Consider the following 23547-nt stretch of genomic DNA (forward strand, 5'->3'; position numbering starts at 1 on the left):
AGTGCTCCAGTCTGTCCTATCTGGGTACTAATGTGACACTATCCATGACTAGTGCCACTTCTCCCCTTTTAAAACCTCCCCTCTATCATGTCTATCATGTCCCCAGAACATTGTCAGACCCTGCCCCTCCTGCAACCAAATCTCATTAATGGCTACAATATCATAATACTATGTGTTCATCTGTGCTCTAAGCTTATATGTCTTATTTGCAGAACAATAGTCCCACCATGCTCAACCTTTTGGTTCCTGTCTTTGTACGTAGGCTTAACAACAACCACTCTACTAGATGCCCTGGCACTCTGCCCTTCATCCCCCTGCAACTGTAGTTTAAACAACTCCCCCATCCCACTCCACTGAAGCAGCAATAGCATATCTACCCAAAAGGATATTGGTCCTGCCCCATTGCAAACTGTTCCACTTGTACAGGTCCTACCATCTCTGGAAGAAAGCTCAATATTCCAAAACTCTGAAGCCCTCCTTCCTGTACTATCTCCTTAAACATATGTTTCCTATTTCCAGCCTTACTAGCATGGCTAGTAGGTCAAAGAAGTCAAAATCCTGTGATCAGTGAGTCCTGTAGTTGATACCTAAGGATTGCTGGTCCATTGGTAGGAGTCCAGTGGTCAGCGAGTCCAGAAGTTGAAGCTCAGTGTCAATGAGTCTGTAGGTACAGGACAGGATCTGAAGGGTTGGAGGCCTGATGTTTCCAAGAAGAAAGTTTGGGGAGAAGGCCTAGAGGTTGTGTGAATGGATGGGTGGCTGGGTGGGTGGAAGAGTGGGAAAGAGTCTTGTTTTGCTATTGTTGTTTTATTGTTATTGTTCCTCCTCATGTTGTTCTGTAAGCATGGTGGGCATGCTATGTTGGCACCAGAATATACGGTGTCACTTGTGGGCTTCTCCCAGGTTCTGCTGTCTGTTAAAGCAAATGGTGCATTTCACTGTATGTTTCAATGTACATATGAGTTTCAAGCTGAATCTGAAAATCCTGGGAACTTTACCTGACTAACTTCACATTAGGTTGCTGTATCTTCAAAGTTGAATGCTTGGAACTCTTCCTCTAACATCACCATCTCTCTCACCTGAAAATATAACTCATTGCCCAAGTTTCTGTTGAATATTCTGCTTCCAGATTTCTCAAATTATTCATATGCAAATTACTTTGGAATATTGCTATGTGTTACAGGTGTAATACAAATTCCAAACTTCAGAACTTTGTCTGGCAATATGATAGTTTATGGTATTGAGATTAATTTTATTTTTAAATTCCAGATTTATTTAATTACTTGAATTTAAATTCTCCAGTTGCCATGGTTGGATTCAAACTCAGTCTCTAAATCAATGAATGTTCCAGACCTTTGCTGCTACTTTCTTAATTTAACCTCTACACTACCATATCTCTTTTTCTACATTCTTTTTAATAATGTTAATATCTTCCTTATTAATATACCCTGATAGTTTATTTTCTTTATATTTTAAGTCTCATACTTAGCTGGCTCACAATCGAACATGTTTTCAAATAGCTAATTATCAATGAACATTGACCCATATGCAAGCTAAGTATTTTCCTGAGATGATATGTTTATGTTTAGTGGACAATTCACACAGGTACACATTCTAGAAAACACTGCTCTAAGTTTGTACCTGAAGAAGAAAGTTAAGACTGAGTTAACAAAATCATGAGAATAACAATGTGAAAAGTGAACAGGGTCTGTCTACTCAAATTAATTAGCAATAAGTTCTGTTAGAAAACAAGACCTGATAATGCACAGATGTAGTAGTGAGTCCTATTGGTGATGAAGTACTGATAATGCACGAATGTTACATGTAAGGAGGAACTCTTAGCCCTCAAGTCTACATGGCTAATGGCTAGGTTCCTTCTAATTAATGAGGAACTTACTGTGTTTGTGGGGACCCGATGTCTAATTTTGTGTAAGGTATGGAAACATCCAGAACCTTGTCAATAAGGGCTAAGCAGGAATTCCTGACCCCTGAAAACTGGTGAACTTCATGCTTTTTAAGGTATAAAAGACCATTTTTGTGCTCACTTTAGCAGAGTTCTAATTGGCTCTCTGTGATCACGTAATAATGTAGTTAAACCAAACATTGGGGTCTGTGTCTTTATTTAAGTTTAATCAACAATAGAAAATTTCTCTGACAGTACCTTTTAAGAGATACTGGTATTCAATATTATCCACCATAGATCAATCCAATACTGTTTTATGTAGTACTTTTCAAATGAGACATTAAACCAGAAAACTAATACTTTTTCAAATTGAGGCAAAAAAATCATACACTAGTATTTGAAAAACTGAGTAACTCCAGTGTCCTGGCCAATATTTATTTCCAAATAATCGAAGAAAGATGAACAAGCAATTTATCTTATTCCTCCCTTCACCTCTACAAAATGTGCTGTTTATCTAAACTTTGATATCGTCCATCAACCTGAATCCTCCCTTCAATTTCTTACGTTCTCTAAGTCTTCTTTATTGTAAATATTTTGGTCATGCCATTGATTTTCTTATTTTTTCCACTTCACTAAGCAACTACGCCACTTCCACCCTGAACTTGCAGCTCATATATCACTCAATACCAATCCAAGCCTGCTGACAAGTATGAAACCCTGACTACTTGGTGACCCAATATTGTCTGTGGGGATTGAATGCCAAATTCCCTAACCTCGTCACAACCCTATCTACCTAACCACGACTCCCTCCTCTACCATCCAATCTCTTTCCACCAATATCCACTTCCATTGCTCTCCATCATTTTAGCAGTTTCCATTTAATTTATTTATTGTTTAATTCATTTATTTAGAGATGGAGCATGAAATGGGCCTATCCAGCCCATCGAGCTGCACTGCCCAGCAACCCACCTATTTAACACTAGCCTAATCATAGGACAGTTTACAATGAGCAAATAACCTACCGAGGGAGAAAATTGGAGCACCTGGAAAACCCATGCCGTCATGGGGAGAACATATAACTGCTTGCAGACAACGCTGTAATTGAACTCTGAACTCCAGAATGCTGCCATCTAATTTTCACCACGGACATTACATCCTTTTACACTGCCACTGTGCAATGGGATAAACACAAGGACCTTCACTTCTTCCTTGAACAACAGACAAGTCTGTTTCAAATTCATCCTCTATTAGCTGGCTGAATTTATTATTATCATTATTCACTCTACTTCCTCCAATAATATAAGTTTGCTATGGAAACTAGTATACTTTTTGACTATACCTGCCCCTGAGAGGAACATTCTTTCTCAAGTCCAAATCAGCTCCCCTTGCTCAAATTTTTTGTTGATCATTTGTGTTGATCATTTTGGCAAATAGCAAGTAACAAAAAAAATCCTTTACTGAAGGCAGACAACACCAAACTAACAAAAGGTACATACTAGTCCAACAAAACACATAACACATGGTTCAGGATTACTCTTTAAAGTATCATAAGACCATAAGTCATAGGAGTTGAATAAGACCAATTGGCCCAACAAGTCTGCTCCACCATTCCATCATGGCTGATTTATTATCCCTCTCAATCCTTTTCTCTTGCCTTCTCCCCATAGCCTTTGACACCTTTAATAATCAAGAAACTATCAACATCTGCTTTAAATATATCCAATAATTTGGCCTCTACAGCCGTCAGTGGCAATGAAGTTTACAGATTCACCATTATTCTCTATTCTAAAGGGATATTCTTCTATCGTGAGGCTGTGCCCTCTTCACATCTACTTTATCTAGGTCTTTCAATATTCAAAAGGTTTCGATGTAAGTACAATCACTTTCATATACATCTACAACTCCTGTAACAATAAGATGAACATTTCATCAACTTTTCTGTTAATTTCCTCTTTTTTCGCTTTTTCATTTCTAATTCCTCCCTTCACTTAACAAAGTCTTTACCTTGGTTCCTTGACAACAATAGCTTCCAACAGTTTCCTCCAAGACTCCATTTCATTTGCTATTTCCTTTGTTCTGAGATTGCCACCTTTCATACCTTTCACTCCATTATAGTAATCTGGCCTTTCACCATATCCATTTTATTTTCTATACTTCTGCTTTCATACTGTGTCCTCCATTCTTGAACTACATTTGTCCAAAATGAGTTGGATTTGGCCAACTGCCTGTTCTCTGTACCTACTGCCTTTGCCTGGCCACTTTTGATTGAACTGGACATGGAAGGCATCTATTCCTTAGAGGCAGGCAGTGAAACACCAGGATATTCCAGAGCACTGTCTGGTGTTGCTGGGCTGCCCTTTCAAGAGGCAAAGCAGGCGGTGAAATCTCACTCTGTCAAAGCTGGGAGACATTTTAACAGTTAAGGGATATATAAAAGGTATTGAAATTGCAGTGAATTATTTGATGAATGATTATTATTAAAAGATTTGAGCAATAATGATTAATTGGGATAACCTAAAATGGTGAATAATTTAAATATTATTGCAAATTAAAATAAGTAAAATATAAATAACATCTTTTATCTCCTAGTCTCCTGGTCAGGAATTTCCATAGAAATGAATGGTGATTGCAATGGGTTGCTTTCTCTGGCTGTTACAGGATGCTAGAGATACATTCCTTAGTCTATAATGTTTGAACTCTACCATTGAATTCCACTTGGACTTCACTTAAGGAGTGAAATGATTGGCACAATGCCATTTTTATACAGTTCCTTCTGGGCCTATGGAAGTCTGGCATTTACTCACTAAACATTCGCAGAATATGTGCCAGCTTTGTTCACTTTCCAAGCCTTCGACCTCCACTTGCAATGCATCATCTTCCACCAATTCTAGTGCACAGCCAACATGACACCACCACCAAACACATTTTCTCCCTTTCTTCCAGTTTTCCAAAGGGATGGTTACCATGAATACCTTCTTTCTCCACCCAGCACCAATTCATTCACTTGTATTTCTTTCCCATGGTTCAGTGACTCTAAAACATCATTCAGCAAAATTGTGATTTACCTGAATTGCAATTCCATTTACCATTTTTGCTGCTCATAATGTCATCTACACTATGACGACAAAATACAAAATTGGATAATCACTTTCACATAAGAGATTCTGTTGGAAATCCAGTACAATGTACACAAAGTGGTGGAGGAACTCAGTGGGCCAGGCAACATCTATGGAAATGAATAAATAGTTGATGCTTTGGGCCAAGACCCTTCATCAGGACTGGAAAGGAAGAGGAAAGATACCAGAATAAGAAGGTGGGGAGAGGGAAAGAAGGCCAGGCTAGAAGGTAATAGGTGAAGCCAGGTGGGTGGGATGAAGTAAGAAATTGGAAGATGATAAATGGAAAAGGCAAAAAGCTGGGGGAAAAGAAATCTGAGAGGAGAGGAGAGTAGATCACAGATAAAGGAGAGGAGGAGGAGTACTGGAAGAGGTGTGAGACATTTGAGGAGAAGAGGTAAGAGGTCAGACTGGGGTTATTAAAGAGGAGGGAAGGGGAGGGAAGAAATTACCAGAAGTTGGGGAAATCATAGGGGAAATCCATCAGGTTGGAGATTACCACATAGAATATGAGACCTTGTTCCTCCAACCTGAGAGTGGCTTTATAATGGCAGAAGACAAAGCCATTGACTGACATGTCAGAATGGGAATGGGGATAAGAATTAAAATGGTTGGCCACCAGGAAATCTTCTCTTTATGGGTGGAATGGAGTTGCTCAACAACGTAGACTGCCAATCTACAATGAGTCTCACCAATTTAGAGGTGGCTACATTGGGAGCACCAAAAACAGTAGGCAACGCCAACAAATTCACAGGTAAACTGTTGCCTCTCCTAGAAGCACCATTTGGGTCCTGAATGGAGTTGAACGAGGTGGCAAATGGGCACATGTAGTACTTCTGCTGCTTGCAATGATAAATGCCAGGAGGGAGATTAGTGGGAAGAAATGAATGGACAAGGGAATCACGTAGGGAGCAATACCTGCAGAAAGCAGAGAGTGTGGTGGAGATAAAGATGTGTTTGGTGGTAGGAGCCTATTGAAGATGTATGAAGTTGCAGAGAATGATGTGTTGGATACAGAGCCTCATGGGTTGTTACATGTGGACAACAGGAACTCTAACCCCGTGAAAGCAGCAAGAAGATGGGGTGAGCGTGGATGTCCAGGAAGTGGAGGTGATGTGGGTGAGGGGCACATCAATGGTGGTGGAAAGGAAACAACATTCTTTGAAAAAGGACATCTCTGATGCCCTGCAAAAGAAAGCCTCATCCTAGGAACAGATGCAGCAGGGACAAAGGAACTGAAAAAACGAAATGGCATTTTACAGGAGACAGTGTGGGAAAAGATATAGTCAAGATAGCCATGGGATTTGACTGGTTTATAAAAGATATCAGTAGACAGTATGTCTTCAGAGATAGAATTAGAGAGACAATCACTTTGACAACCTCACTTCAGCTCACCATCATGACCCTGAGCATCAAATGTCATTTATTTAAATTTTCTTCCCGCTCTCACTTTGTTCTCAGTCTCCTAACTCTGAGATAGTTTGATACAAATTTGAAAAAGAACATTTCATCTTCAACTCAGCAGATTACAGACTTCTAGATTCAAAACTGAGTATGATTATGCTACTTCCATCCACATCTCCTATGCATATCAGGGCATCTATGTGCTCCATTGCTCCAGCCTTTTGCTTTGCACCAACATCTCTTTCTCCATTTAATCTGTCCTGTCTTCCATTCTATTTCAGATATATCCTTTTATTCATTCCCCACCTGCACCTTCCCTGCATCTTGAAATTAATTTATGTGCTTATTTTGTTCTGACTAAAATTTATTATGGGAAGCCTAAAGTCCATAAATGCAACTTGACCTATCAGGTACTTAAAGCATTGTCTACTTTTATTTTAAAGTTCAAGCACTCACAATATTTTCATCAATACTGTTTTCTCACTGCTGGTGGCAACTTGCTATGTGCATGTTAGCTGCTATACTTCCAGATATAACAATGACTAGTCTTCATGTATATTATACTTTGGAAAATCCTCAGGACGTAAAAGTTCCTAATTGTTGTTTACAAGGTCTCTCCACTTAAGCACCAATTTAAATAAGGAACAGGAGCAGGAATAAGCCTTGCAGATGTGGCTGCTCTGATTTTTTAATCTCAAATCCCATAATCCTTCATTATTTATCTCAGAATCTATCTCAATTTCTAATATATATTTCTAATGTACCAATGACATAGGTAGGAACAGGAAGAGGGTCCTGAAAAAAGAGTACAGGGTATTAGGAAGGAAGTTAAGAAGCAGGACTGCAAAGGTAGTAATCTTGGGATTACTGTCTGTGCCACGCGACAGTGAGAATAGGAATAGGATGAGGTGGCGGATAAATGCGTAGCTGAGGGATTGGAACAGAGTACAGGGATTCAGATTTCTGGATCAGTGAGACCTATTTCTGGGCAGGTGTACAAAAAGGACAGGTTGCACTTGAATTCCAGGGAGACTAATATCCTGGTGGGGATGTTTGCTAAGGCTACTGGGGAGAGTTTAAACTAGAATTATTGGGGGGTGGGAACTGAATTGAAGAGACTGGGGAAGAGGAGGTTGGCTCACAAATAGAGAAAGCTTGTAGGGAGGATAGGCAGGTGATAGAGAAGGGATGCACTCAGACCGAAGGTTTGAGATGTGTCCATTTTAATGCAAGGAGTGTTGTGAATGAAGCGGAGGAGCTTAGAGTGTGTATCAGTACTTGGAGATATGATGTGGTGTCCATTACAGAGACTTGGATGGCTCAGGGACAGGATTGGTTACTACAAGTGTCGGGTTTTAGATGTTTCAGAAAGGACAGGGAGGGAGGCAAAAGAGGTGGGGGTGTGGCACTGTTAATCAGAGATAGTGTCATGGCTGCAGAAAAGGTGGACGTTACGGACGGATTGTCTACAGCGTCTCAGTGGGTGGAGGTCAGCAATAGGAAGGAGTCAATAACTTTACTGGGTGTTCTTTATAGGCTGCCCAATAGTAACAGGATATCAAGGAGCAGATAGGGAAACAGATCCTGGAAAGGTGTAAAAATAACTGAGTTGTGATGGGAGATTTTAATTTTCCAAATATTGATTGGCATCTCCCTGGAGCAAGGGGTTTAGATGGGATGGAGTTTGTTAGGTGTGTCCAGGAAGGTTTCTTCACACAATATGTCGATAAGCCCACAAGAGGAGAGGCTGTACTTGATTTGGTATCAGGAAATGAACCTGTTCAGGTGTCAGATCTCTCAGTGGGAGAGTATTTTAGAGATAGTGATCATAATTCTGTCTCCTTTACAATAGCACTGGAGAAAGATGGGAAAAGACAAGTTAGAAAAGCGTTTAATTGGAGTAAGGGAAATTATAAGGCTATCAGGCAGGAGATTGGAGGCTTAAATTGGAAACAGATGTTCTCAGGGAAAAGTACAGAAGAAATGTTTCAAATATTCAGGAGATATTTGTGTGGAGTTCTGTATAGGTACGTTCCAATGAGACAGGGAAGTTATGGTAGGGTACAGGAATCGTGGTGTGCAAAGGCTGTAATAAATCTAGTCAAGAAGAAAAGCTTACAAAAGGTTCAGAGGGCTAGGTAACGTTAGAGATCCAGAAGATTATAAGGCTAATAGGAGGGAGCTTAAGAAGGAAATTAGGAGAGCCAGAAGGTGCCATCAGAAGGCCTTGGCGGGCAGGATTAAGGAAAACCCCAAGGCATTCTACAAGTATGTGAAGAGCAAGAGGATAAGACATGAAAGAACAGGACCTATGAGGTATGACAGTGGGAAAGTGTGAAGGAAACTGGAGGAAATAGCAGAGGTACTTAAGGAATACCTTAATTCAGTATTCACTATGGAAAAGGATCTTGGTGATTGTAGTGATGACTTGCAGCAGACTAAAAAGCTTGAGCACATAGATATTAAGTAAGGGGATGTGCTGGAACTTTTGGAAAGCATCAAGCTCGATAAGTTGCCGGGACCAGATGTACTCCAGGCTACAGTGGGAGGCAAGGGAGGAGATTGCTGAGCCTCTGGCAATGATCTTTGCATCATCAATGGGGATGGGAGAGGTTCCGGAGGATTGGAGGGTTGCGAATGTTGTTCCTTTATTCAAGAAAGGGAGTAGAGGTAGCCCAGGAAATTATAGACCAGTGAGTCTTATCTCAGAGGCTGCTAAGTTGATGAAGAAGATCCTGAAAGGCAGGATTTATGAACATTTGGAGAGATATAATATGATTAGGAGTAGTCAGCATGGCTTTGTCAAGATCATGCCTAACGAGTCTGATTTTTTGAGGATGCGACTGAACACATTGATGAAGGAAGTACAGTAGATGTAGTGTATATGGATTTCAGCAAGGCATTTAATAAGGTACTCCATGAAAGGCTTATTGAGAAAATAAAGGGACATGGGATCCAAGAGGACATTGCTTTGTGGATCCAGAACTGGTTTGCCCACAGAAGGTAAAGTGTGGTTGTAGACAGGTCATATTCTGCATGGAGGTCAGTCACCAGTGGAGTGCCTCAGGAATCTATTCCAGGACCCTTAATCTTTGTGATTTTTATAAATGACCTGAATGAGGAAGTATAGTGATGGTTTAGTAAGTTTGCTCATGGCACAAAAGTTGGAGGTGTTGTGGAGGGCTGTCAGAGGTTACAGTGGGACATTGATAGAATGCAAAACTGGGCTGAGAAGGGCAGATGGAATTCAACCCAGAACGTGTAAAGTGGTTCATTTTGGTAGGTCAAATATGATGGCAGAATATAGTATTAATGGTAAGACTCTTGGCACTGTGGAGGATCAGAGGGATCTTGGGGTCCAAGTCCATAGGATGTTCAAAGCAGCTGCGTAGGTTGACTCTGTGGTTAAAAAGGCATATGGTATATTGGCCTACATCAATTGTGGAATCTAGCTTTTTCTCCTTGGAGTGACGGAGGATGAGAGGTGACCTGATAGAGTTGTATAAGATGATGAGAGGCACTGACCGTGTGGATAGTCAGAGGCTTTTTCCCAGGGCTGAAATGGTTGCCTCAAGAAGGCACAGGTTTAAGGTGCTGGGGTTAGGTCCAAAGGAGACTTCAGGAGTAAGTTTTTTATGCAGAGAATGGGCTGCCGGCAACAGTGGCGGAGGCGGATACGATAGGGTCTTTTAAGGGACTTTTGGATAGGTACATGGATCTTAGTAAAATAGAGGGCTAAAGGTAAGCCCAGTAATTTCTAAGGTAGGGACATATTCAGCACAATTTTGTGGGCCAAAGGCCCTGTATTGTGCTGTAGGTTTTCTATGTTTCTCTGTTACATCTATGGCAAAGACAGTAGAACCTGGGTCCTAATGAACAGTCTCAGCCTGAAATGTTGACTGTGGCAACTTCTACTTTAAAAAAGGTACACTTGTAGTGGTGTACTACACGCAGCGCTAAAATAACGACACGGAGTCGGTAAACTGCAATTAAACAAGATTTTATTCGAACTTCACAGCCTTGCTTTAAAGCCTCCCTCATCCCGCCCTCCCCGGGCGCGGATGCTGTAGGGGGCTCGTACTCACAATCCCCCACAGGCTTTCCCTTTGTTGGTGAAGCAGACCCGGCCTTTGTGTTGGCGCGCTGGCTATTTGTGAGCCGGTTCGAGTATGCTAGGAAGTAGGTCGCCACATAACCCCCCCCCCCCCCAGAACCGGCGATACACCCCCCAATGTCCACAGTCTGGGCCGGACCCTGTTTGGGAGGTCGGCCTCTGCGCCGCAGTGCCGGAAACTCGACCGGTTGCGCCAAGTCCACATGGGCCGGTTTGAGTCGGTCCACTGTGAAAACCTCCTCTCTCCCCCCAACGTCCAGCACGAACGTGGACCTGTTGTTCCTGATCACCGTAAACGGCTCCTCGTAAGGCCGTTGCAGCAGTGGCCGATGCCCGCCCCTTCGTACAAACACAAACTTACAGTTCTGCAGGTCTTTGGGTACGCAGGTCAGGTTCTGCCCATGCTGCGAAGTGGGTATGGGGGCCAGTTCACCGAGCCTCTCGCGTAGTCTGCCCAGGACTGCTGCGGGTACTTCGTCGTGCCCCCTTGGGGCTGGTATGAACTCCCCGGGGACGACCAGCGGCGCGCCTTACACCAACTCGGCCGACGAGGTGTGCAGATCGTCTTTGGGCATTGTACGGATGCCAAGTAGGACCTCCCAAACTGGGCTCGTCCGCCCAGTTGGCTCCTCGCAGGTGGGCCATGAGAGCTGACTTCAGGTGACGGTGGAAACGCTCCACCAGGCCGTTTGATTGTGGGTGGTAGGCAGTGGTGTGGTGCAGCTGTGTCTCCAAAAGGCCGGCCATAGCTGACCACAGGCTGGAGGTGAACTGGGCGCCTCTGTCGGAGGTAATGTGGGCTGGTACACCAACGCGAGACACCCAGATGGCGATCAGTGCCCGGGCGCAAGATTCGGAGGTGGTGTCGGTGAGTGGGACCGCCTCTGGCCATTTTGTTAAGCGGTCCACGATAGTCAAGAGGTGCCGTGCCATGAATGTGGTCGAAACGCTGGTGGGTGGGATGGAACTGCTGCGGCAGAGCTTTGGTGTGCCGCTGCACCTTGGCCGTCTGGCAGTGCATGCACGTTCTGGCCCATTCACTGACCTGCTTGCAGAGTCCGTGCCAAACGAACCTGCTGCAGACCATCTGGACGGTTGTCCTGATGGAGGGGTGCGCTAAGTTGTGAATGGAGTCGAAAACGCGTCGCCGCCAGTTTGCTGGGAGAACGGGACGGGGTTGGCTGGTGGTGACGTCACAGAGTAGGGTCTCTCACCCGGGCCTACGGGGATGTCCTGGAGCTGCAAACCGGAGACTGCGGTTCTGTAACTCAGGATCTCCTCATCTGCCTGCTGTGCCTCTGCCATTGCCTCAACGTCTACCCCTTGGGAAAGGGCATGAATGTTAGGGCGAGACAGCGCGTCTGCCAAGACATTGTCCTTACCCAAGATGTGCCGGACACCATCGTGTATTCAGAGATTTAGGACAGATGGCGCTGCTGGCGGGACGACCAGGGATCGGACACCTTCGTGGACGTAAAGGTAAGCGGCTTGTGGTCTGTGAACGCGGTGAAGGGCCTACCTTCTAAGAAGTACCTGAAATGCTGGATTGCCAGGTATAGCGCCAACAGTTCCCGGTTGAATGCACTGTATTTCAGCTCGGGTGGCCGCAGGTGTTTGCTGAAAAACGCCAGGGGTTGCCAGCGACCCGTGATGAGTTGCTCCAGTACCCCACCGACTGCCGTGTTAAGATGCGTCCACTGTGAAGGCGGTAGGGACGTCCATTCTGGAATGTACCAGCATTGCGGCGTTTGCCAAGGCTTCCTTCGTTTGAATGAAAGCGGCGGCGGACTCCTCGTCCCAGGAAATGTCCTTGCCCGGATCTGACAGCAGGGCGAACAGGGGGTGTATGATTCGGGCAGCTGAAGGGAGGAAGCGGTGGTAGAAATTTACCATACCTACGAATTCCTGAAGGCCTTTGATCGTGGTGGGTCGGGGGAAATGGCAGACCGCGTCTAACTTTGCAGGCAGAGGGGTTGCCCCGTCTTTCGTAATCCTGTGGCTCAGGAAGTCAATGGTGTCGAGCCCAAACTGGCATTTGGCCGGGTTGATTGTTAGACCGTACTCACTCAGTCGGGCACAGAGTTGACAGATGTGGGACAGATGCTCCTGACGACTGCTGTTGGCTATGAGGATGTCATCCAAATAGATGAATGCGAAGTCCAGATCGCGTCCCACTGCGTCCATTAACCGCTGGAACATCTGTGCAGCATTCTTCAGGCTGAACGGCAAGCAGAGGAACTCGAAAAGGCCGAACGGGGTGATGAGAGCCGTTTTGGGGACGTCGTCCAGATGCATCGGGATTTGATGGTATCCTCGGACGAGGTCTACCTTGGAGAAAATCCGTACGCCATGCAGGCTTGCTGCAAAGTCTTGAATGTGCGGCACAGGGTAGCGGTCCAGTGTGGTAGCCTCGTTCGGCCTGCGGTAGTCGCCACACGGTCTCCAGTCCCCTGTCGCTTTGGGCACCATGTGCAGGGGGGAGGCCCATGGGCTGTCGGACCACCGGATGATCCCCAATTCCTCCATCCTCTGGAACTCCTCCTTCGCCAGTCGCAGCTTGTCCGGGGAAAGCCGCCGAGCGCGGGCGTGTAGGGGTGGTCCTTGTGTCGGGATGTGGTGCTGTACGCCATGTCGGGGCATGGCTGCCATGAACTGCGGTGCCAGAACCAATGGGAAATCCGCCAGGACTCTGGTGAAGTTGTTGTCGGACAGCGTGATGGAGTCGAGGTGTGGGGCTGCCAACTGGGCTGCACCCAGGGAGAACATCTGAAAGGTCTCAACGTGTACCAGTCTCTTCCTGGGCAGGTCGACCAATAGGCTGTGAGCCCGCAAAAAATCTGCACCCAGAAGCGGTTGGGCTGCGGCGGCCAGTGTAAAGTCCCACACGAATCCGCTGGAGCCGAACTGTAGCTGCACCGTATGGGTGCCATAGGTCCTTACCGTGCTGTCGTTCACGGCCCTCGGGGGGGACCCAGTACCCTGTTGCGGGTGTCGTAACTCATCGGAGGTAAGATGCTGATCTCGGCACCGGTGTTGACCAAAAAACGGCATCCCGACCTCTTGTCCCACACATACAGGAGGCTATCCCGATGGCCAGCCGCCGTAGCCATCAGCGGCGGCTGGCCCTGGCGTTTCCCGGGAACTGGCAGGGCGGGCAACAATGGCGTGCTTCTGCGCCCCACCGCTGGTGGTAGAAACACCATTGTTCGTTGGACTCCCCACCCCTGCCTCTGGGGTTAGCGGGCTCTGTGGCCGGGTCTGGACTGGTTTGCTGCTGGGAGCGTGGCCTGGTGATCTGTGCGATGGATGCCCCACTCACCTTCTTGGCATTCCGCAGCAAGTCTGCCCGGGCTTCCACCTTCCGGAGGTCGCTGAAATCCGCGTCGGACAGCAGCAGGCATATGTCCTCGGGCAGTTGCTCCAGGAATGCCTGCTCAAACATGAGGCAGGGTTTGTGTCCGCCAGCCAGAGACAACATCTCATTGATTAAAGCCGATGGAGGTCTGTCTCCCAAGCCATCCAGGTGCAGTAAACGGGCAGCCCGCTTGCGCCGTGAGAGTCCAAAAGTCCTTATGAGCAGGGCTTTGAATTCCATGTACTTGCCGTCCACTGGGGGAGACTGTACGAACTCCTCAACCTGGGCCGCTGTGTCCTGGTCGAGGGAGCTCACCATGTAGTAGTAACGTGTGTCCTCTGAGGTTATCTGCCGAACGTGGAATTGGGCTTCTGCTTGCTGGAACCAGAGGTGAGGTCACAGCGTCCAGAAGCTTGGTAGTTTCAATGAAACCGCATGAACAGATGAGGCGTCGGTCATCTCCGGTCCAAAAATCGTTTGGACCGTTGGGGTCACCAATTGTAGTGGTGTGCTACACGCAGTGCTAAAATAACAACACAGAGTCGGTAAACTGCAATTAAAGAAGATTTATTTGAACTTCACAGCCTTGCTTTAAAGCCTCCCTCATCCCGCACTCCCCGGGCGCGGACGCTGTAAGGGGCACGTACTCACAAACCCCCGCAGGCTTTCCCTTTGTTGGTGAAGCAGACCTGGCCTTTGTGCCAGCACGCTGGCTATTTGTGAGCTGGTTCGAGTGCGCTAGGAAGTGGGTCGCCACACACTCAACAATTTCATGGCCAAAAGAACATCTTTATCTGGGACGTCAAATGATATTTACAATACAGAGGCTTTCAGGTAACTCATGCGGCCTGGCTCATGCGAACTATATACAATGCATGCTGGAGTAAAAACCCCGCCAGCCCAGAACCATCCTCTCGTTACCAACAGCTTCTCAATTAGTATTAACTTACTTTTCATAATACTCACATCATAACACTTCTCCCCCTTTAAAATCCAACATACCCCAAATATAGAAGAACTGGAAAATAAAAACAGTGGTATTATTAGCAGCAGATTACCAATACAAACACTTAAAAAACGTGGCAAATTCAACATTCAATCTAACAACAAAAAAATCTATCCAATCAAAGATTCATTCTATCAGGAGGTTTGCGAGGGCGCAGCGACCTACGCACTATCCCCGGTGACCCAATAGGCTCCGCTGGTGAGGATATTTTGGGTGGATCTGATGTTGGGGGGCATGAGAGGGGTCTGTGTGTCTGTGTGAGAATGTCCAACCTCTTCAGGGGGCTCAGACCCCTCTGCCAGCATCTCGCTTTCTCTCTCTAGCAAAGTCACTGGTGGACATGCTTCCCCAGTAGTCTGTCTCACCATTGGAAACTCCATGGAACAGTCTACCTCTGAACCGGAATCATGACACAGGCACACATGGTCCTGATGTCTGCGGAAAACACGCCCCTCAGTCAGCTTAACAACATAGGAGACTGGACCACTCTTCTTAAGAATAACCCCAGGTAGCCATTGCAGACTGTTTCTCACATAGACATTGTCATCCGGTTTTAACTGTTTCTCTCCTGCATGTTGATCATGTCCCTCCTTCTGCTTTTCCTGTTTTCTCTCCACTTTTGCCTTCATGTCCAGGCGCAGCAGGTCCAGTTTTGACTTGGGTCTACACTCCATCAGCATCTCTACCGGAGTGCATGCAGTCATAGTCTGTGGCGTGAGGCAGTATTTAAACAGGAAACATGAAAGCCGGGTGCTAAGAGAGTCCCTTGTCATCCGCTTCAGGCCTTCCTCCACTGGCTGAACAGCCCGCTCAGCCAAGCCATTTGAGGCTGGGTGGAAAGGGGCTGTCCGAATGTGATGAATGCCATTCTGCTGCATGAACTCACTGAACAGTTCACTGGTGAATGTCAGGCCATTATCAGCGACCAGAGTGTCAGGCAACCCGTGGACTGCAAACACTTGCCTGAGTTTGTCTATGTTTGAGGAGGCTGTGAAGTTGCTCATGATGTGAGCTTTGATCCATTTGGAATGCGCACTTACCAGTACAAGAAACATCTGCTGCATAAAGGGGTCAGCAAAGTCCAAATGTATTCTAGACCAGGGGTGGACTGGCCACTCCCATGGGTGCAAAGGAGCTGGTGGTGGCATGTTCTGATTGGTCTGACATCGCATGCATGATTTTACCTTGTTCTCCAGATCCTGATCCATTCTTGGCCACCAGACGTAGGATCTTGCAAGGCTTTTCATTCAAGACACGAGTGAGTCTCATGAATTTTCTCCACAATCTGTGAACGGCCAGGGGGAGGCACGATGACCCTCACCCCCCAGAAAATGAAGCCATCCTGCAGACTGAGTTCAGTCTTGTGTTTGGCATAAGGCCTCAGTTCCTCTCCTTCCATGACTCTGGGCCAACCTTCTAAAAGAAAAGTCTTGACTTGAGACAGGACTGGGTCCCTCTTTGTCCATTGCTTGATCTGGGTTGCCTTTACAGGTGTCTCCAGCAGCCTCTCCAATGAAAACACAGTCTCTGGAGGCACATATGTAGTAACAGGCGTCTCCGGTAAAGGGATTCGACTCAGCACATCGGTGTGTGCATTATCCCCACCCCCTCTGTACAGGATAGTATGCTGGTAGGCTGACAATGTGACAGCCCAATGCTGTATCCTGGCTGAGGCTAGCGGTGGGATGCATCTGGTCTCCCTAAAAAGGTTCATCAGTGGTTTATGATCTGTATAAATTGTGAATGCATGTTTATGGAGGTACTGATGAAAACGTTTGACCACAAAAATAATGGCCAGACCTTCTTGGTCTAGCTGTGAATATCCCTTCTCAGCAGCCATCAGGGTACGTGAAGCAAATCCAATAGGCTTCTCTGAATGGTCCTCCATTACATGTGAGAGAACTGCCCCGACTCCATAGGGCGAAGTGTCGCATGAAAGGGTGATCTCCTTGTCTGGGTCATAGTGAACGAGCAGCTTCGCTGAGTGGAGGAGTTCTTTCACTTCCTTGAAAGCTTCCTCCTGCTCTTCACCCCACCACCACTTAGTGTCATTGTGAAGCAGCTTATACAGTGGGGCCAAAACCTTTGAGAGGTCCGGAAGAAACTTGCCATAATAATTCACTGGGCCCAAAAATGATCTGAGTTCAGTGACGCTCTTGGGGCTTGGGGCCTCCTTGATAGCTCTCACTTTGTCCTCCACTGGGCAAAGCCCCTCAGCTGTGATCTGGTGTCCCAAGTAGGTCATACTTAGTGCCAGGAACACACATTTTCCACATTTCAATCACAGCCCAGCGTCTTGAGAGCCTCTTCAGCACCTGTTCTAAGTTAGCCAGGTGCTCCCCCTCCGTGGCTCCTGTGATCAAAATATCATCAAGATACACTGGTATGTGCATATTCCCCTGCAGAAAGAGTCCATTGTCCTTTAGAAAATGGCAGGGCTAGATGCCACTCCAAACACCAGACCCTATGGCAAAGGGCACCAACCTGGCCTTAAAAAAAGTGGTGTGGCATCACGGTCGACATGAGGTTTCACAGTCACTCCCTTCAGTATGCCCACCTCATCCCCAAAAACATCAATATACTGCTGCAAAATGTCCTCCGTCATGTGTGCATACTTAATTTCATGCCAGCTGAGCCAGATTTTGTGAATCCAATCGCAGCCCAAAAGTCTGGGCCCACTGCCCTTAGCTATCACCAGCCCTGGCTTCAGGGGTCTAACCCCCCGCTAAAATATCCACATATATCACCCCTAAATGAGGTATGGGCTGTGCTGTATAGTTCCTGAGTTTGAGCTTGGTCTGATGGGAGGCAGGTTGGACTCCCATGTCCTCCTGTAGACCTCCTCACTAATGACTGATGCAGTAACCCCTGAATCAATCTCAAACTTAATGTCCTTTCCCCTGACAGTAACTGTGGCATATTATGGTTCATAAAATGTAATCCGTTTCCACTCCAAACATGCTGTAGACACACGCTGCCTCCTCCTCTGCTTCTTCTAGGTGGTGTGTGGCTGCCTGAGCCTGTTGAGCTTTCCCCTGCCCAGGCTTAACCTCACCCTTTAAACTCCTGCACTTTTTAGCTAAATGTCTCTTTTTTGCTACAAGCATGGCAGACAGTAACTTTGAATTGGCAAATATTTGCATAGTGTGTCCCTCCACACTGAAAACATTCCACCCGCTTTGCCTATTTACCAGACTCCTTCCTGACTTGGTGCACGGCCGCCGATTGCGACACCCCATATTCTTTCTGGATATCCTTAGCATTATTAGCAGCCATCTCCATGCCTTGGGCAATCTCTAGGGCTTTCTTGAAAGTCAACGGTGGGGTTTCCCCCAGCAAGCGGCATTGTATGGCGTCATTATTAATGCTGCATACTAATCTATCACGGAGCATGTCATCCAACCCTGCTCCAAAATCACAATGCTCCGACAGTTGCCGAAGCTGGCCAGAATTGGCCAAAAATTGGCCAGAGACTGACCTGGCTTCCTGAAATGGCTGTGTAACTTACAACATTGGACTATCACAGAAGGTTACGGATTGTGGTGGTTCCCCACAAGCTTGACCAGTTCGTCATATGGAATTTCACCCGGTTTCAGCAGTGTGGCTAAGTTCCTTATCAACTTATAAGTCTTTGCCCCACGCACACTCAGGAGAATAGAGTGCTTCCTAGCACAGAAAAAGTGTCCCACCCTTTCCTCATACCCCAGCCAGTCCTCATTTCCCTCCACAAATTCACCGACAGTCCTGAACTTGGCCATATGAACACGAGGCTCCTCGTCTGCTCACAGCTCCTGTTCGCAACGTGCCGACACATCCACAAAACCAGTTCACCTCATTGCCAAAAATATGTGGTAGCTTCTACTTTAAAAAAGGACCACTTGACAATTTCATTCCCAAAAGAAACCTTTATCTGGGACAGCAAATGATATTTACAATACAGAGGCTTTCAGGACCCTCGTACGGCATGGATGGTGGAACTATATACAATGCATACCGGAAGTAAAACCACACCAGCCTCTTCACCAACAGCTTCCCGATTAGTATTAACTTACTTTTAATAACACTCACATTACAACATTGACAGTTTATTCTCTTCCATAGATACTGCCTGACTTGATGAGTTCCTCCAGCATTTTGTGCATGTTGCCCAGCAGAGCTCTGAAGGTTGTAACCTTACCTTGGAATTGTTGTGGTGCCAGAATGGAAGATTTTCAGAACAATAAGAGTTTATTTTTATTAATTTCTCAACACACTGAATTCACCTTTTTAAGATGTAACACATGATAGTAAATTCTCCAGTGAATAGGTGAGTAGAAATGGAGTGCAGGAACTGGGGTCCTGGTGAGTTAAAAGGAAGTTGAGAACCAGGGCCTCAGAGGGGGGAAAGGGTCGCAGATAGTGAAAAGGGAGCATAGAAACTTATTCTTAGTGTAGATAACTGAAAAAGGGAAATTGGAACTGGGATCCTGAAGATTAAAAGGAGAGTGGTCAAACTGAGGCTCTGGTAGATGAAACAGAACATGGGAACTGGGGTAACACTGAGTGGAAAAGAAGCACAGTACAAACCATCAGCACTTACAAATACAGAGTGGATTCTCAGTTCTACTGTACAACTATCTTTAAAAATTGTGATCAAACCTTTGCAAAATGTTCTACAATACACCATTGTCCTGCACAGCTATAGAAAGAACATCTTGTACTCCAGTGTTTAAGTAGCTTTGGGCATGTTCCATCTGGTTCTGTTTGTTTACCTATTAACATTTAAGCTTCCCAGTTCATTAGTTACTAATTTATAAACTCCACTACAATTTTGGGTTTTGCAAAGACATAGTAAAGATTTAGTAATAACTACTTTAAAGTAATTGTTTATCCTGTTATCTCTAAAGCTACTTTCTGTATACTAATAAATCTTCTTCTGTTTAATAGATTTATTGTTATCCATGTAGTCTTATTTCATTTACATAAGGTAATTTAATGTTCCTTTATCAGCCTAGCAACTGGTGGCATTTTCGCTGTTCATGGATGCCAATCATTTAAGACTGCATCATATTGCTTAAAAGTGACTTAATTCTATAGTAGCAATAGTGGAAACTTTAGAATGCAACTGGCTTTCAGTCAGTAATGATCTAGAATTTAGCCCAAGGATATAATAAAATGTGATACACTTGGTAAATAGTTTTTTTTTCCAAAATGCTGTTCTTGTGTATAATTTATTTGTACAGCTTTGGAGTAATCAGAATGCATGCTACAGAAAGGGTACAATTGATTGCACTGCTAAATTTTCTTCTATGGATATTTTTATGGATCTTTGTTCATCTCACAAACAAACAAGGCACAAATACATCAAGTCAGAAAGCATAAACAATGAAGAACTTGATCATATAAGTTTGCCACGGCAGCATTTTGTGGCTGAAGCTGCCATTTGTCATAAGATAGATAACAATGTGACTGTTATTCGTCATCAAAAGTGCAAAAGTAGTGTTTTGGCTATCATCTTGCTTAAAGCAATCCAGGACTGAAGGAGCCCTTTAATTATATTTTGTTTCATATCCAAAGACATATGGGGTAGTTGGATTAATTGGTCACATGTGTGTAATTGGACTTGTAGACTGGAATTTCTAAATAAAGTAAAATATACAGTAGTAAATGTATGTAATCATAATATCAATATATTGGCATTTATTAATGTGTGCACATTTTTTGCATGTATATTATCAGTATGTCAGCACTCAGAAGATCTACCAATAATCTGGAAATTGGGGACAAAGAATAAATGCAAGAGATTCTACAGAAGGTGGAAATCCAGAGTAACATACAAAATGCTGGAGGAACTCAAAAAGTCAGGCAGCATCTATAGAGAGGAATAAACAGTTGATGTTTCAGGCCAAGACATTTCATCGAGACTGGAAAGGAAGGGGAAAGAAGCAGAATAAGAAGGGTGGGGGAGAAAGAAGTAAAACCTGGCAGATGACAGGTGAAGCAAATTCTTAAGAGAGTTTAAGGTTCTTAGATTTAAGAAAGTAATGAGTTAAACATTGACTAATAAACTTCTATAGTTGTCAGGTATCAGTGATGCAGTGATGTTTGTGCAAATACTTCTGACTTTTTTTTGTTTTTTTGCATTTAAAATCATTTTTAAGATGATGTTTGGTTTTTATGTTCAAAGAGAGAACTGTGATAACATTTTGTAAAGTAAAAATGTCCATTGATGTACCTAAAATAATAAACAGAAAATGATGACACAATAATTTTAAGCTACTTTAGTTATTTTTATGATGCCACAAGATCTAATATATTAAGCAGATTTTATATAAGAAATAAACATGTTAATAATTAAGCTAAAATCTTACAAATAGTTATAGAACATTTAAAGAGAAGCATAATAAAATGTAACAAATATAAATACTAAGCTGCTCATATAAAAATACATGGAGTACATCCCTTCTTTCAACCTTATCAATTATGGAAGGTAGATGGCTGAAATCTTCATTCCCTACCATGAAGAGTTCAACTGATTCAATCTTGTGTAACTTAGGCTCTTTCATAACTCTTGACCTTCTTCTAATATTCATCAGAAATTCAAAGTAACGGTAAGTTACTTGCCATGTGCTTGCCTCAGAATATTCAGACTCAATACACATTCAGGTGGGACACATTGGTCAGTCTGAAATCTCAAGCACCTGCTCATTATCCTTCTATTTTCTTCTTTCAACCAACTTCCTAACCAGATCAGTAACAAACTTCCAAACATTTTAAGCTAAAATGTTTTTATACAACAGAGATTTCAAATACTTTCAGGAAGTTCATACAAATAATAACCAGAGACCTCTACTGCCTCATACACCTACTAAAAAGAAACTAATCATGAGCAGCAGGCATAACTTACCCTTCAGAATTTCTTGCTAGTTTCGTCTGATTAGCTGAAAATATTCAAGGTGTACAATCATTCTATCCTTAATTGTAAGCACTAGTAATGTCCCAACAACATTAAGCAAAGCAAACTGTAATTTGCTGGTTTCCCTCCTTCACCTAATTTAAATAGCAGAGGCATGCATAATTTATTTGAAAGTATTGGTTCACAAATCAAGAAAACGTTGGATGATTATATATAAAGCAGCTGCAGCTATCCCACTTACTATTTTAAACTGTGGGTCAGAAATCATCTGGTACCAGGGATTTGCTACACTTTCTCTTAATGCTATTATTTTTACTCATAACTAATCCTTAAATTTATATTTCATGATGAATCCCTGAATTTATTCAAAATTTGCTCACACTCATTGCTTATCTTTCTGGTAAATCCATACAGATTTTGCATGGACCACATACACCCTACCCTCAATGAGAATTTCCTTTCTGTATCCTCCCAGTCAGCAAGACACGTCGAGAATAGGGACTTTCATGTATGATCTGCAAAACAGAATGGAACCAGAGCAAACCTCACCCATGGAAATGCTGGAGGAAACTTTTAAAGCCAACAAAGATGAAGCCCCTTGGTTCAGCAGGCTGTCAAAATCTTCAAGAAATTTGGACAATTTCTAAATGTCCTTGTCATGCAAAAACTCTCAGAAATTATTAAACATGAATTAGTAAATTAAAACAACTTAAAGTTTGAAAAAAAAATAAAACATTTAGGAATTATTTCAATGAAATCTTCAGCAAATTAACAAATCATGTTACTGAATACGTACTTGCATGCCCCATTGCTATTCTCCATTGAAGTGACTAGAATTGCCATTTCTTATGAAGCTTTATCAGATGAATTTCCCAGTTTAAGAGCCATGGAAGTGCAGTACATTCACAGTCTGTTGATAGGTTCTATAAGAAACTCTGTCAAATTCTAGTAGAGATGCCAACAAGCTTGGAACTTCTGTTTTTGTGCGGGAATCCAGAATTCCCAAAACATATGATTGGGCTGGGAATGCTGGTAAATCCATGCACAATTAGCAGCATGCTTTCCCCATCCTTATTGTAAATAAGACTATAATTATTCAAAGGGGATGTGAGGGGTTAATTTATTTATACAGAGAGTATGGGTGCCTGGAATGCACCTGCTCGGGTGGTGGCAGAGCAGACACATGAGGGAACCTTAAGAGAAGAATAGACAGGCACATGCATGTGAAGAAGATGGAAGGATAAAGACATTATGTAGGCAGAAGGGATTAGTTTAGTCAATCATTTAATTACTAATTGAATTGGTTCAACACAAAATTGTTGGCCAAAGGGCCAGTTCTTGTGCTGTACTGTTCTATGTAGTCAGCATGTCCATCATATCCAAAATTTGTTTTCTAGCATCTGCTCTAGCATTATCACTTTTAAAGGCCCATATTGAATCTGCTTACTCTTTGTTTCCTAATTGTAAAATATATTTGCATGTCACCTTTGTGTAGCTCTATCTGTTGCGTCACCTCTTGTTATCAATCCCACCTCCACCATTACCACATTCCCCAATCACCGTCACTGGGTTTGTGGTAGTCTTTAACAAATTCTTTAGTTTTCCTTCCAGTTTTATTTTGAACTTTATTTCCTTGATCTTTGAAGGCTGTTTTATGTGCAAATATGTTTTAAAAAGTTCTATCACTCATAAGATTTTATTTTGTTTATTTCCCAATGTTCTCTGTCTTTTTTATCCATCATCCAATTTGGCCA

The 23547-nt window shown here is 44.0% G+C and overlaps 1 protein-coding gene across 17 annotated transcripts in view; it reads right to left on the reverse strand.

The window, feature by feature from the left end:
• The window catches only part of LOC132399618 (coiled-coil domain-containing protein 178), a 310549-nt gene that overhangs the window by 121532 nt on the left and 165470 nt on the right, over positions 1–23547 (reverse strand). The window contains exon 19 of one of the 17 annotated variants that reach the window (XM_059980287.1): positions 22214–22308. The exons of the other annotated variants lie outside the window; for them this stretch is intronic. Coding sequence (XP_059836270.1) covers positions 22237–22308 — 72 coding nt within the window. The 3' untranslated portion in view covers positions 22214–22236. Of the gene's footprint in view, positions 1–22213; positions 22309–23547 lie in introns of those variants that run through there. 17 annotated transcript variants of the gene reach the window in all.

This window comes from Hypanus sabinus, chromosome 1 (assembly GCF_030144855.1).
Source record: "Hypanus sabinus isolate sHypSab1 chromosome 1, sHypSab1.hap1, whole genome shotgun sequence".
Lineage (NCBI taxonomy): Eukaryota > Metazoa > Chordata > Chondrichthyes > Myliobatiformes > Dasyatidae > Hypanus > Hypanus sabinus.